General features: G+C 35.7%; 1 protein-coding gene across 2 annotated transcripts in view; it reads right to left on the minus strand.

Moving 5' to 3' along the window:
• The window catches only part of SV2C (synaptic vesicle glycoprotein 2C), a 119,684-nt gene that overhangs the window by 72,268 nt on the left and 30,802 nt on the right, over positions 1-16,614 (minus strand). For both annotated transcript variants that reach the window (XM_064735129.1, XM_064735130.1), the window contains exon 3: positions 6-186. In XM_064735129.1, coding sequence (XP_064591199.1) covers positions 6-186 — 181 coding nt within the window. The remainder of the gene's footprint in view (positions 1-5; positions 187-16,614) is intronic.

Here is a 16,614-nt window from a genome sequence, read left to right on the forward strand (position 1 = left end):
CTTACCCAAATCCAGAAAACAAGCGACAGAAGAGGAAGAAGCCATAGCCCTGGACAAAGGATGAAAGGAAGGCAAAGAATCCATTGACAGACATACATATCAGGAGTGATTGTCTCCTTCCCACCTTGTCGGCCAAGCCTCCCCAGAAGAATGCCCCCACCATCATCCCAAGGTACACGATGCTCCCTGTAATACACAAAAATACAAAAGAGGTATTTTGTCAGCTACATAATTGACCACACCAAAATCAGTTAACCCTCTGTATTTACAAAAAGATTAGTATACTGATGCTTTTATCCTTTCTCACTGAATAGAAATTACATGCACAGTTTTGTAAATGTATCTAGAGAGAACAGATTTCCTACTGTTTTTTTCATCTGTTACCAGACACACTTAATATAAACATTAAACTGAAGCTTAATATAAATACTAAACAAGGTCCGTCTAGCTAAAACAATAAACATGTAGGCAAATAAGTCTGAATAGGAGGAGAAAATGCCACTATTTCCTCAGAATTAAAATGCATTCGTGTTAAATATTGCAAAAAAAAATTACTTCCCCTACAGGTACAATTTGTCTGAACATCTCCAGCAGGACATTAAACACCAGGATAGCTGGGAGTAAAATGTGCTAAAAAAAGCTGATTATAAAACAAACACTTTTCACCTGAGATATATAGAATAAAAAACGTTGATCTTGATTGGTTTTTTCTCCCTCCTACACCAGTGTATTTCTTTGTTTTAAAAGTCAATGTCCTTTCAAAGCAGAAACTGTAATGTTCTTTACTTGTTGTTTTGGAGATTTTTTTGTCATCTTCCCCCCTCTCAATAATTATAATAAATGCAACAGATACAGTTACATTTCTTAAAATGGTATAGCAAAAAATAATATCGGGGTGATATTTTTTTAGCTTAAATTGTGCTCCCACATGTACTTTCTCACAGAAAGATAAGTCGAAATATTTAACATTTTTATTCTTCACATCTTAACACATTGTAGATAATTTCCTTTCCAAACACCCTGTGGAACATTTGACAAATATGTACAACAGATTGAGCAGACTGTCGGAAGGAAAAAGTAATTCCCAAGTTTTGGACAGAACCATTAACTTTGTATTTTGTTTGATACATGGAATTCTTTTTCCATCTAGATTCTTGTTGAACTTCCCAGGTTAGGTTTTATATATCCTGCATATTGCTACCATCTTCTACAGAGCAGGAATTACTCACTAAGGTGCTAGAAGTAATTAAAATACTAGAAATCCTTGTTATGTGTCTCCTTTCGATTAGTCTCAAGAATGGACAAATTCTCCAGTGTCTCTAATGGACTGTAATTGCTGTGAAATTCTGGCCTCCAGAAGAATCACCTTTGCCCTGCAGAAGGTAGTTGGATGGTAAAGGAAGCTGAAGAAAACCCATTTAAATTCCTGGGCTTGGTTAAATGCATAGCAGTGTAGAGTTTACGCATCAGTATTTCTGTTCTTGGAATTACAGATGATAACATCTGAAGTGCTGACATCTGCAGGGTCTTACACACCCTGAAGTGTCTCTGTTCCCTCTCATGTTCTGTGCAAGTAGTTTCCACTGTTGTTCCCTTATGAGACATAATTTAAAATAGGATATTTTTTAAATAGGATACACATTGTGTGTTATATTGCATATTAACAAGATCATAGAATCAGAATTATAAAAAGTGGTTTGGGTTGGAAGGGACCTTAAAGACCACCTTAAATTTCAATCCCCAGCCATGAGTAGAGGCATATTCCTTTAAATCAGATTTCTCAGATCTGCACCTAATCTCAGGATAACAGATCCCACACTGCTCATCACAGGAGAATTGCTAAAGCAACAAACTCCATAAGAACAACAGTTAAGTGTCTTCTAAAAAACAGCTTTTGTCAATGAATATTTTCTAAATTTTGCTGGGTTCTTAGACTTTCATCAAAAAATACTGGTGATAATACAAGTAAATCCAGAATTTGCAGAATTACTAAGACATCTTTCTTTACCTTCTGTAGCTCAGGAAGGACACAGACATTACAGTATTCTTTTTCAGTATGGAGGTATTTAGGAGCAGACATTTATTGGATAGCTTTTTCATTCTGATCAGAAATTTTATTCCACTAGTTGAGACTTTTCTGTAAATGCACATGGCTAATGTATTTCCTGGTCCTAAAGAGACCAAGATTGGTGGGTAATTTAGCATATTCATTCAGTGGCTCGAAGATCTCTCCTGTGGGTTATTTCACCATGCTGCAGGTGGATCACTGCCCATAAGCAGTCTGGAAACTCTATCCAACAGATCTGCTGCTTGCTTGAAAATAGGAGTGGAAAGAATGTAGCAAAGATCGTCAAACAGATGTACTGCCAGCAGACAGATTTCAAAAAGAAAAAAAGTTCATTTATATTCTTACAGTGAAATTCATTACATTCTTTTCTGTATAAGAACTATTGGGTTTTCCCAGTCAACATTCTAATATAAGAAATAGAGAATTATTAAATTAAATAGCCTTTTATTTCTTTATAGAGATAACTTTGAAATATTTCTATGCAAATAATCATAACTTTACCAATTTACATTCCTTGTGATGCACAAATATATCAAAACATTTTGAACAATGAAAGAAAGATGATTCCAAGTCCTGAGTTTAAAAAAAAATCCCTTTCTTTTAGATGAAAAATCCTTTGGTCATTGTACTGTGTTTTGGACTCTTATACTGATGTAATTCTCCTAAAGAACGTTTGAAAGATGCTGCTAAAAATAATATTCTCATCCTGTCAATAAACTGCTATAAATAAGCTACTCTCTGAGCTGCAGCATTATCTTTTTCTTTCCCATTATATTAACTTCCAATTTTTTCCTATTTGCCATGTAGTCTTTGCACACATCCTCTCCTTGACCAAAGATCTGTAACCCTTCCATCCTGAACCTACTGCAGCTACCAACAGTACGTTTCGTTACATTTTCTGTCTTCTATTCTGTATTTTCTGTCTCTCTTTATTGTAAGACATTCATATAATGGTTTGGGTTGTAAGGGACCTAAAAGCCCATCTATTTCCAAAGCCCCTGCCATGGCCACCCCTCATTAGACCATATTCTTCAGACCCCCATTCACCCTACCCTTGCAAACTTCCAAGGAAAATGCATTCTCAGCTTCTCTGTACAATCTGTCCCATAATGAAGAACTTTTTCCTTATCTAAACCTGCTGGATTCTAAAAATTCTCTAGATTTTGGGCGTCTCTTGTTGGCACTGGCACCAAAATGCTAGGATTGGGGTAGATTGAAGTTCTCCTCCCTTCTTTAGTTTAGTAAACTTTAGTTTACTTCAGTAAACCTTAGTTTAAACCCCTCCCGCATCATGTAAAGGAAGTGCCCTTTGTCTCAACTTCCAATTTTTTCCTTAAGATCATTTTACCCTGCAGCAATATTAACAATAAATCACAAAAGTGAAAAACGGAGAACTCTAACCATGGAAAATAGCTGAACAACCACCCAACAAATGTAAGTAGTCAATGAGATAAGATGATAATTTTATTGTCATCAGATTATCATTAGCATTTATTTTCTAACCATTGTAGTTGTTCATTATGTTATGCCGCTGGTCAGAAAATAAATGTCTTCTGGATAACACTAATTTTTTTGTACATATTTCATAATTCACACATTACATTTTGCATAAATTCATATATGTAAAAATTAAATACCATGTTGTTGGTCAATCTATATATGTATATAGATGTCAACCTAGCATGTAATGCTGAGAGGTGGTACTCCTTTTTGAATAGCTACTACCATCCACAAGACTGGCTGCTTTTCTCTTTCTTTTTGTACACTTTCCTCCAAAGAAATCAGCTAATACAGTGGACGGAACACAGTGGTTTGATATGCAGTCTGACCTTAGAACATATTTTAAAATATTTTAAAATAGAAAGACTTCGAAGGATATCTGTATCATACATCTTGGATTCTCCCCACAAGGTAACAAAACTGTCTAAAACTCTCAATTTTTGGAAAAGCACTGAGAAGAAGCAGATGGTAGCTGAAAAGAAACATGCTAAAATAAATAATCTCCTATATTGTTCTTTTGACAAGTTTTAACAAACCTGTATTTTCTTTCCATTGCAGAATTCTTACATACTTCAATGATCTTCACCCACTGCACAAATGTACATAATACACACTTACATCCTCTTCAGACAAGGGAATCTTTGTGTGGGATACCATGCACACACTTTGGCTACCAGATGGCTAGATATTTTTAAAGGGATGTGTACACAGCATCTTTCATACTGATTAAAAGAGTTTAGCCTTACAAACAGCTGACCAAGAACTCCCTTGGTATCCAAATGCTAGTTATGGACAATTTAAACAATGACATAACAATAAATGCATAACTAGTCACTTAAGTTCACTTAAGCAGTGTTTTACTCCTCGTGCTGCCATAACTTCATTACTTGCTGATATCAGTTGTAATTCATAGTCTGGTATCTAAAAGATAGACAAAACCTTCTGAAAAATCAGTTTGCAAGTGTATTTAGTCAGGAAAAAATACAGCAGTGAAAGAAAAGTCATATTTCACTGCAATAGAGAGACTCAGAGGCTATGGGACTCCCTGATTAGCTTTTTGCACTAATATACCTATTATAAATCAGTTATAAAATGAGCGTGAAGTTTTTGTTTCCTGTTACATCGTTTGGGTAATCTGTCTGAATGAGGAAAGCATTTCATACAGCCAGAAAAAGAAAACACGTTATAAAAAGACTTTAAAAATAAGACTAAAATATCATTTCTATTTTGGAAAGAGCAATTATAAATGTGGTTCCATAACAAGCAAAAAATTTTTGTAAGAATTATAATGTAATCAGTGTTTTACTGACTTATACTTGGATCTTCCCATATGCTATTGTTGAGAATATAATAATTCATAGTGAAGTATTGCAATGCCTATAAGTAGCATGATGAATATAAGAATGAGAATATCCAGTTTTATATTTGTTTTAATCCTGATAATAAACTATATTTGGAGTTTAAAGACTATAATCTTTCAGACCTGTATTTAATTACAATCTGTTAATAGTTTCTTTGATCGGAAAAGACTTGGAAAATTGGAGCAACCTATGCAGCAACTGTCAAACATAACCTCTAATTAAGTATTTGCAATGGGAAGTAATTAAGGCAAACACTTTTCCATTAAGACAACAAATATAACAAAGATGTAATAACTCCAAAATTGACAAAAGAACTCAAATTTTCTACAGCCCATGTATTTAGAAGTCTAAAACCTACGTACTTAGTATATTTGATCTTTGCTTTTCATTATTAATATTATGCCATTCATCCCCTCAGATGTACAATGGCTGCAATATTCCTACATAAAGAATTGCCACAAACTAATGTTTATCTGTAATAACTATTTCTTTGTTTCTCTAAATATTTCTTGCAGTGGTGAAACAGCAAGCTCTATATACACAGAATGGTAAAATTTTAATGAGTGGATCTAAGTGGTTAAAGTAAACCACAAATTGTTCAGCCATCTGAAAAAGCTGATAGGTGCTGTTTTCCAGCAAGCATGTGAGATAAGACACCATACTAACTAAAACTAATCTTTTGCACAAGTTTTTGCAAGTTCAAGACTTCTCAAGCCTTAGATTTCCTTCATCTAAACTCTACCTCATAGTAAACATTTAGTGTCTTAATTTCAGATGTCAAATGACTTCTCTTACCTAACAATATGAAATGTATGTAAATCCCCAAATGCCACAGCATGTCAGGCTCGTTTTCTATTACAACTTTTCAGACTAATCCACTCCTCCCGCCTTCCCTGTCAAGACAACTGCAGACAGGCTTTGATATGAAATTTCACACTCTTTAGCACAGATGCTTAATTACACACTTTTTTGAAGCTCTTTGCTCTTTGGCTTAAAATACATTTACAGACAGCTAAGGTTCACTTGTATTATTGGAATTACTTTCAGAAATCAGGGTAATAGTGTTTATCTGTTTAAATGCATGAAAGATATAAAGCTATTTTTAAATGAATGTTGAAGCTCTCCATTCTCAATATAGAAGTTTTTACAGCATTAATCATGCTGCAGTCATTCTTGAGCCTTCAAAAAGAAACCTTTCATCTGAGTCACCTCTGTGTTTAGTTCTCTAATAGTAATAATTCCAAAGTGACAAGCCTTTGCATGATAGACCATTTTGCTTTTGCATATCTTTTAGCTGCTTAGTTCACAAAACATTCTGGACATGCTTCACAGTCAGTAAAAAAAGACAACTTTATCTCCATAATAACTAAAGAAAGATATAAATTCAAGAAAAAGGAAAAGACTAAATTCCAGTGAGACTACTGGAAAATGAAAATACAGCCTGATCTCTTCTTAAACTTGTTGAACAATACAGAAACATTAGTGTTTTCATCAAGGCAAAAAACCTAAAACTATTGTTTCAACCCAAAACAAATTTTTTAAATTAATTTTTTGTAAAATTCTGTTTCTTTAGTATTTACGTGAGAAAACAACTCAGGGAAATCCTCTGATGTACAAGCTGCAAAAAATACATCTCATACAATTGATAGCTCACGGCAATCAATTTAAAACTATACAAGAAATAGTCTCTCTGCTTCCTTAGTAGGAAAAATCCCAAACAAACAAACAAACAAACAACAAAAAAAACCCCTCAAAAACCCAACAACTCACCAAACCCAAGCACCACTTTCAAGTGTGCCTACAAATATCTGATGACATTCAGTCAAAAACTAACCCAGAAATTCCACATAAATAAAAATCAAATTAATTCTATCCATTGTTCACACAAAATGATCCTGTTCTCAAACAATATTGATGAGTTCTAATACAGGATCTCAACCATGAAAATCAAGAAAATGGAACTTAAAGCAAAACCAAGGAAAAGTAATATCATGCTCAGCTGACCAGCAAAGATGGGAAAAGAAAAAAGAGCAAGTAACTCGACACTTCTTCATGCAAACCTGTTTATGATGTTAAAGATAATGATAAAAAGCAGTATCAGTAGCACAAACAATTAAAAAATACAGGTTTGTAATATTATGACTGACTATTATAATTTGATGAGTGATTTAGTAAGAGAAAATTGTTGTAAGGTAGCCCAGTACTATAGTTCTAAAGAGAAGTTTCACAAATACAAAACAAAATATACAGCCAAAAGATACAAAACATTAAATGAAAATTAATAAGAACACAAAACTGTTGGTTTCTCCCATAGTATTTCCTTTTCAAAAGAACAAAGTCCAAATTTTCGAGACAACTTAATCCCAAAAGGGAAACAAATGTAGAAGCCAAAACCAGTTGAAACTAAGTGGATCGAACTTTTGACATATTTAGAGAGCAGAAAGAATGTAATGCAAGACAAAATTTGACTAGACATAATTTTATGTCACCAAAACATTAGATTGACAAATACTTACCATTTATTTGCCTCAATTTAACACTGAGACTTAAGTAAAAATCCCCTGATAGCATGGCTACTCAAACAGATCAGCTTGCACTTCCAAAGGTCAAAAATTCAAAGATGAGCCAAGATTTTTTTTTTTCTTGGATGGAAACGGGAAGTAAGAACTGTTCCATCCTCTCCATTAAAAAAGAAAACAAAATAAAACAAAAAGAAAGACAACAGCCCAACAAAAAAAAAAAAAAAAAAAAGAAAAATAGAAAAAAGAAAAATCATACAACAACAACAAGCCCCCCAAAAAACAAAACAAAACAAAACAAAACCATTTCTTTCTTTCCCAAGGAACACAACTTGCATGTCTCAGGAATCTACTCCAATAGATCCATCCTGATGGAAATCACAAAGATGAAAACTCATTTCTGGAAATGTTTGATCAAAACTCTTCTAGTTCTATAAAAGAAATATTGCCCATCAAAAATGAATGAGACCACAACAATCATTCACATAAATTTCAGTTATTAATAGGGGTTGGTTTTTTCCTCTGGCATCCTCATATTATCTTTATATGCCTAATATGCCTTATTTTTATTAGTTTCCTGTACCTCAGTTGTGAGATTTACAACTTGCAGTGCTTGTTGCACAAGGCTCAATTAAATTCCATCATGAAGCATTTTGCTTCCATATTTCCCCTCCTTGGGTTAATGAAATTAATTTTATTTTAAATATTTAGTGCAGACCAAGGTGATATAGGTATAGACCTTTAAATTTTCATTTCATTTGGAGAAAAACATAGTATTTTCTTGCTCTATGTTTCTGCATGCTAGTCACTTTCCTTATAGAGACATTCACCTTACAATATGCTTAAAATTTACACCAGCAGGTGTGCTGATACTTTTTGTTTTAATAATGAAATAATACTCAGTTTTGGATTATTATTTCATTAGTAACATACATTCTTATGTACTCAGATATTATTTTAATTGAAACACTGTAATGACAAAAGGAATAAGTGCTTCTGCTCATCCTCATATCCAAATTAGATAAATTAATAATTTAATAGGAGAAGATCAGGAGCTGCAGAGATTGTGACAGGTAATAGATTACTTGCTAGGCTGAGGAATATTCTGCACAGCTGCATTTTCTGATAAGGCAGCAGTACATTGCCATCATCACTTCTACTTTTAAAATGCTATCATGCCAAGAACTTAAGTCTTTAAAAAAAGTATTATCTGCTACCAGATGCTAGCATAATTTTTATTTATTCCATAACAGATCTATCAGAATAAATATTTGATCAGCGTTATTCCATTTCTTCATTGGAATAATTTCTAAACTGGATGCTCACAGACACTATTTCAGCCAACAGCAGCACACTGCTATTTACTACAGGTATTACTTGGATAGATAAATCAACAGTGCATTATACCAAAAAAGACTGAAGCACTATTTCCTTGCTACTTCCAACACAAATAGTCAATCAGCATTCAAATTTAACAATGTGGAACTGTAAAAAGCAAACAACACAAGGTATTTTTCTTCCCATATAAACAATATTTTACAAGATGGTAGCTACCAATATGCAATATATAGAGCACAGACATTAACATAAGCTCAGGTAATCCCAGGTGATGACATGGAGCTGTTGGCAGATTCCATAGGTGCTATCATTGCACTTACTGTTTTCACATTATCTTTTCCTTTGATCCAACAATTCCCTCTGGCACAAGCAAGAAAATCCTAACAGACAAGCTTTGGATAAAACACAGCTAGTTAAGCTGTCCTAGCCCCCCTAATTCCTGTTTTATCCCTCTGCAACTGTGGAGGTTCCTTTGGATTTTTCTGCTCTAAGATTTAGATGCTAAATTCATTCCACTTTTGTCCATCTCTGAATTGACCCTGTCATGGGAGAAATTGCTGTGACTTTGCAATTTGAAATGCGCTTCCATGGCAGTCCTGAGAATCAGAATTATTATAAATGCTGCATATGCTTGAACAGTGCATAGCACTGTGCAATGAGCTAGGATTAATTAAATTTCAAAGCCAAAAGATATATTTCACTAAAGCTTTAAATTGCCCGTGCAGTCATGTACATTAATCATCTCATTTTATATCAAAACTGTTCATTTTGGCCACATGTTTTATTGTCTGAATATTAATTTCTAATTCAACTAGTCCTGCTTCTCACCCCCAAACAGAGCACATCCCATGAATACCTCTAACTTTTAATTAGTGCTGAATTAAAACAAAAATTCCAAACCATAAAAACCTACATTAATAACGGATTCATCCAAAGCAGTAAATCAAAATACGTGATACTAAGAACTAATTAACAAAACTACAATTTCAGTTGTTTCTGTTCAATATTTTAGATAACCGTTGGTTATCTCTTCAGTCAGCCATTATGTCTGTTTTCTGTAAGTATATTCCAGTGCAGAAGTAAACTTCTTTCCTCATAAATGGGAGAAAATATCTTCTTTTTATTTTGTTGCATCAATAAAGTGGCTGTTACCATCAATGAACTGGTATGGTGGGGGAAGAAAAATTACAAACAACAAAAAAAAAAAAGTAGAAAACTCCCCAAAGAAAAATAAAGAAAAAACCCTACAACCTAACCAAATATTTTGCTTTTAGATGCAGACACTGAATTAGGCTGAACTCATTCAGAAACGGATTACTAAAATTAATAAGGGTCTGAAACACACAGATTTGCCTGAGAAACTGCCTGGTCGACCTCACCTAGCACAGAGCTGCATGAGAGTGAAAAAAATCTTCCATCCCATGTCTTCTTTCTGCTTTCCAATTTACAGTCAATGAAACAGATTAAATAATCCAATTCAAAATTAGGAATAATGAATCAGAGTAATCTTCGGTGTGACGCCAATACACCTGCAGGTGCTGGTGAAGCTAAACAGGCTTTTTAATTATGTATTTACCATGGTACCAGGAGACACTGTTATAATGTCTAAATGGAAATTTTTTTAGATTAGTGCATCTACCAGTTTATAATATCCATTTAACACGACTTGCTAGTGGCAGCTTCAAAACCAACTTTGAAAATTGCCCTGAATTCTAATGGATTAGGAAAATACTTGTTCTTTGTGAAAATGAGCAGGTCTGATGAACAACAGTGCAATAGAGTCACATATCACATGGGTTATTTTCATCTATACTCCTTCAAATGGATCTAAGATGCTCCACTTCTCGCCAGTATAAAGCAAATCATTTCAGTCCAGATAGACTGAAACAAAGAAATTTGCAAATAGCCACTTTTGCCTACCACTGAAATTGCAGATCTTCTTTAATAATAGGATGTAAATCCAGTTTCACTTTACACCATTTTCTTAATTTTTCTACTTTTAGTACACTCCCAACTTTCTGCAATCCCCTCAAAAAACTACATAAAAACACCTTTCTGCCGATTAAACAGGTTTCTGTGAGTCTTTGTCATTACATATGTATCCTGGGTAAAGTTTACTTGTTAAGCAAGAATAACTCAACAAATATAATGCGCCATCAAAACCTCTTGGTTTTTTTCCTCTAGTTGAAGCAGACTGGTAGATGTTGTGTAAACATGTCACAGTAGAGCCAGGGAACAACATTTTTCCAGTTAGCAGTATGGAAGTGCCCATCTAGCAGTGAGAGTAGTAAGTAAAGTTGATGTGAGTGTAAAATATGAGATTCCCTAGTAAAAAAAATTATTGTTATGAACAGACCTTCCCTAAGTTACCCATAGTTCTGCTCACATAATAAATCCGTGAGTAACTCACCCCAGACTCCTGTGGCCTGTTAGTAGCATGTGAAACTACAAAATCTTACATTTATATTGTTCCCTTATATCAATACTTCTCATTCTGTATAAGGCTGACAAAGCACTGAAAAATGAATAAGACTAAATGCAAACAAGAGACTTTATTATAAATGTCAGTAAATCACAGTATCCTGTGATTTCTTGTTAAATCAGACAGACTTTTAGCTACAATTATAGCTGTTGCTGAAAAAGCATTTGCATGAAGGGAAGATTTAAAAAAACATACATATGTCCTATTAATGTATTATTTTGTATAAGTATTTTTTGTGTAATATTGTATAACCACAACTTTGATTTTGCATCAGTTATGAAAGTTGTAATATTTCATACATTTGAAACAATCATAAACTGATAGCTCAAATAAGTGAAACAAGTGTGTAAAGTGAGAATTGATGTGCCCATTCACTAGGAAAGAATTACATCTGCATTAAAATGAAGCCAGACCAGATTAAAATTTTTTTTTCCATCTTTTTTAGCCCTGACACTCCCTTAAACAAGCCAAAGGTCTGGAATAGGAAGCTATTTCAAATGGTTGCTATAATAACATACAATTTTCTTTCAATTCTTCAACACACTGATAGTGTAAGAAAAGACAAGTCAAACTTTGACAGGCTCAAAAATCCTTGATTGATTAAATTCAAGAATTAAATGCATAGCGAGATATTTACTCAGCTGTGACGACCAAGCCATTAAAAAATGTTTGGTCCATGTCTTAAGGAAGTTCATTACCACTTTCTCTGTAAAAATATTTCTTTGTGTTGACAAGGAGCTCGTACAGTCTCTGTTTCGTTTCATAGATCAACGTTTGATGCAAGATGCAAAATTCAAAGCTATGCAGAAAATCTGAAAGCTTGCAGATTATACTAAACTCTGCTGCAGAATTAACCAAACTGAGACTTGGAAGAGACTGCACCATATTCTTTTAAATGTTCAGTTTGGCTAAAAAACTCTATTTGACACATTGATTTAAGAATTGATGTATTGTCAACCAGGGGTCCCAAGGTAGCTGAGAGAGGGAGGAAAAAGTGAAGGCGACAGCCAAATTAAATGTGTGAAATCAACATTGCCCTCAGGCTTTTCCTTTGGGAAGCATTTCTTTCTTTTGGCCACTTTTGTAGGACCATAAATTTGTGTGACATTAATGGTAAAGTTACTGATCTGTGCTGGGAGAGGCAGAGCCAGAAAATAACCTGTCAAGAGCAAAAAAGCAGCCCAAAGATTTTAGATTATTTTAGACAAACTCAATTTCTGAGGCAGATTGTAAGAAAACTACAAGCAATAATTATTTAACTTCAATTTTCTATGCTAATAAATGATACTAAAAACTGGAAGCTGGACATGGTCAGCAGTGCCCTGGCAGCCAGGAGGGCCACCCGTGTCCTGGGGGCATGAGGACAGCATGGCCAGCCAGGCAGTGGAGGGGATTGTCCTGCTCTGCTCTGCACTGGGGCAGCCTCACCTCAAGGGCTGGGGGCTGCTCTGGGTGCCACAGCATAAAAATAAGACATTAAACTACTAGAAAGTGTCCAAAGCAGGGCAATGGAGATGATAAAGGGTCTTGAGGGGAAGCCCTATGAGAAGTGGCTGAGGTCAGCCTGAAGGAGTCTGAGGGGAGACCTCATTGCCGTCTATATCTTCCTCACGAGGTGAAGCAGAGGCGCAGGCACTGGTCTCTGGTGACAAGTGACATGACCTGAGGAGGTGGCATAAAGCTGTGCCAGGGGAAGTTTAGGTAAGAAGAAGATAATGTTCCTCCCCCAGAGGGTGGCTGGGCATTGGAAGAGGCTTCCCAAAACAGTGGCCACAGCACCAGCCTGACAGAATTCAAAAGGTGTTTGGACAACGCCTTCAGGCTCTCAGGTATGATTTTTGGGGCTGTCCTGAGCAGGATGATGGGTTGGGGTCAATGATCCTTATCGATCTTTGCAGTAAAGCTGCATGTAGAAACAACCTGAAAGGGGAAAAACTTTTGAAATGGGTCTGTTCACCCTACTAATACTGGCTTCAAGAAAGTGGTTGGAGAGCAACATCATACTCACAAAAGAGGGTAGCTATGACCCACCTTAGATAGTTGCTTACACTGGGAGCCTGTACCAGCACAGAGAGAGCACTGAGTACACTGTGTTTCATTAATGGTTTAAATCTGTGCTCCCAGATCCTGTCTGGTGACAGTCCTTGATGTTCCATGTGATACAGGTTTAGTCCAGGTCATAACAAATAAAATCCCTTCGCCTATTCCCTCCGCTGTCCCCTTTTTCCCCACAGAAAACAAAACCAGACATAACCACCATTTTCACATGTCCACATTTTGTAACAGCTTAGAAATTGTAAGGATCTGTCTCTTAATTTTTCACCCTCAAAAACTGTCTTTGGAAGAGAAGTGAGAAAAGCACTGAGTAGGAGGACTTTAATAATGTCATTTGCAAGGGAGCTGAACTGCACCAAAGGTGAACAGCATGCATGATGGCATTTGAATTTCTGGCATCTCCTTCTGAAGGAGTAACACATTAATCCTACAGACCAATTTTCACCTTGTTCTGGAATATTTAGAATGTATTTCAATGACTGCAGCTCTATTTCTAATTATTTCTATTGCTGCTAAAGATTTATTACTACTATTAACTGTAAGTGCAACAGACTGTCACTGCTATTTCAGTGAGATTCCTCACCAGCAAACATCTGATATGGCTCCAATAGTAAACAGTCTTTACCTAGATGCTTTTATTGTATATATACACCAGATCATATTTAAGGACCTAACTTTTTTGCTATCTATGCTCTCTTGAATAAAAGTAATACTTTGAAATTTATACAAATTTCAAATGCCTAAGAGTACATCTACTAGTCCATCATCAACATAACATAGTAAGAAAAAGAGAAACGGCATTTCGTTTATTTTATGCCACTTGTGGTGCATTGTGTCATAACAAAGGCAGTACCATACTAATAACTGGAATATAACCAGAAGACACTCCCCTTCTCCCACCGTATTTTTTGCAGTAACATGGAGGAAGTCTCATCCATCTCTATGACCTATACTAATATTCCACAAAACAAGACAACAATGTTATACACAGATAACTGCTTCCCTCAGCAGCAGGCTTACTGTGATGTAAGGACAGTTTTGTGACAATGTATTTAAATTCAAACCTCTTAACCAGCAAATAATCACACTAGGCATGTAGATACATGAATATTTAAAAAATATTCCCATCAATCTCAGGTTGTGCAGCCCCTTATTCACCACCATTTGGTCACGTGCTTCCAGCTTTCTGCCAGATCTCAGGAGAAGAACAAGTAATTAAAGCTATATGGTTTTGCCTAAATTAATTTAGACCATGGTGTGTGTTTGAAACAGCAAGCCTATGTACAATCCATGAGTTCTAACCCTCATTTCCTTTAAAAGCTTATTGAAGCGCAACAGCTGCAGCTTGTGTTTTAGTCATAGGTAGGAGGAAGTACCATACATTCGCAGACAATTAATCGGAAAAATTTTGGTTGGGAGAGACTTTTGAAGAGCTTTATTCTGACCTCTGCTAAAAGTACAGCTGCCCTCAGAGGAAGATAAGGCTTCAGGCCTTCAGTCAGCTTTTCAAAATCTCCCAAACATCCTACAGCTTCTCTATGAAACATTCCCAGTGATTGACCACCTCACTCCAAACCTTCTTCATTGTACCAGATGATCCCCAATTGCAACTTCTGATCTTTGTGCTCCTTTGAGAAAAATCTTAATTCGCCTTCACGGTAGTTTCTCTCACTTTTGTTGCCAAATAATACAGACAGATACCTCAGACCTCTTTCCTTCATGCTACCACACACCGGGTCCATATCTCTTGTATGCTGTGTATTTTACTTCTCTTGTGACATTACTGGTTCTCTACAAAATTTGCCTGCATTTGTTAATTTCTCCTTTTCAGGTGGCTCCACAACAGGACAGAGAATCCAACATGTGGGCTTACTGTGTTGAAAACAGAAAATAATCACTCCCCTCTGCTTACTGGTCACTTTTGCCAATGCACCTGCAAGGCACTGCTGTCCTATGTCCACTAGCTTCCTACTAAAAGGCACAAATCCTTCTGCAGAGCTGTTTTCTCCCCAGCATGTTAGTGACTAGTTCCTATGAGTGACTTGGGTTATTCTGTCCCAATGGAAGGACTTATATTTGTCTTTGCTAAGTTTGAAGGACAGTATTTGTTGAATATAAAGTTGTTGAAAATTATCATTGCAAAACCAGAATCAAATTAAATAGCAAGGATCTGGCAATCCAGTACTTCTTTAAACTAAGAAGTGGAAAAATTCAGAGATCATTTGGTATTCTTAGCAGAGCTTTTAAGCACATTACATCAACTACCAAGCCTCTGGAGAGCACTTCTTCTCACGTAAAGAGAAAGAACTGTGCGGATTAAAGTTATGCTGGTTATGTTTGGTAGGTTTCAAGACAGAGTAGGCATGGGAAGCACTGTTACTAAAGCAGCTAATATGCAAGTTAGTAATCAATGCAGAATTGATAGGCCGTTGTCCCAGGCTGAGACCTGCTTTTGCCCAAAATAATTAGTCACATCAATTATATTCTTCTTTCTACAAATACTACAAAAAATTGATAATTAAATTCAGAAAATAACAAAAAAACCCCTTAGGTCAAGGCATTATGTGACACTAAATGTGGTGCTTCAGAAAATAATTTTATTTCCACGGTAAGCTGTTTGTTGCTGTTCATATTCACAGTATCTGCATTATCGGTCCAGTGATTTACCACAATACTTGTGTTTTTTAGAAGGAAGAAAATGTCTGTAGGCTGGCTCATCGCCTAAGAATGTCTTTTACATATAAAAATTATTTCTAAGTTTGTTACAGTACTGTCTCTGAATCGGTATCAAAGTCTTGACTAACACATAGGTTAACACAACGGTAAGACAAGACAGAGTTGAAGGCTATTCAGCCTCCAGAGATCATTCAGTCTAAATTTCTTATAGAGGATTATATAGGAATTCAAAAGAGACCAGGGAGACTATTGGAAATCAGCGAGAAGCAATTGGCCTCTGTAAAAGATGTCTTAACGGTACACATGCAAAAAATCAAAATAAAAGATTCTAAAATAATCACTAAATCCTGAGATGTAGAGATTTTTTCCTGCTATTGAGATAGACGGGCCTCTGAGCAACCTGAGTTAAAGCCGTCCCTGCATATTGCAGGGGGTTTGGATTGCATGACGTTTTAAAGGTCCCTTCCAACTCAAACTATTCTATGATTCCATGAAAAGTACAAAAACAGAACAGAGATGTCCATCTGAAACTGATGCTGTGAGGAGTGGCCTCAAGACCAGCTGAGCAGGAGTCAGCCTGTATGTGCTGCCACCAAGGGTGACAGCAGTGCAGCT

This window comes from Zonotrichia leucophrys, chromosome Z (genome assembly GCF_028769735.1).
Source record: "Zonotrichia leucophrys gambelii isolate GWCS_2022_RI chromosome Z, RI_Zleu_2.0, whole genome shotgun sequence".
Taxonomy (NCBI): domain Eukaryota; kingdom Metazoa; phylum Chordata; class Aves; order Passeriformes; family Passerellidae; genus Zonotrichia; species Zonotrichia leucophrys.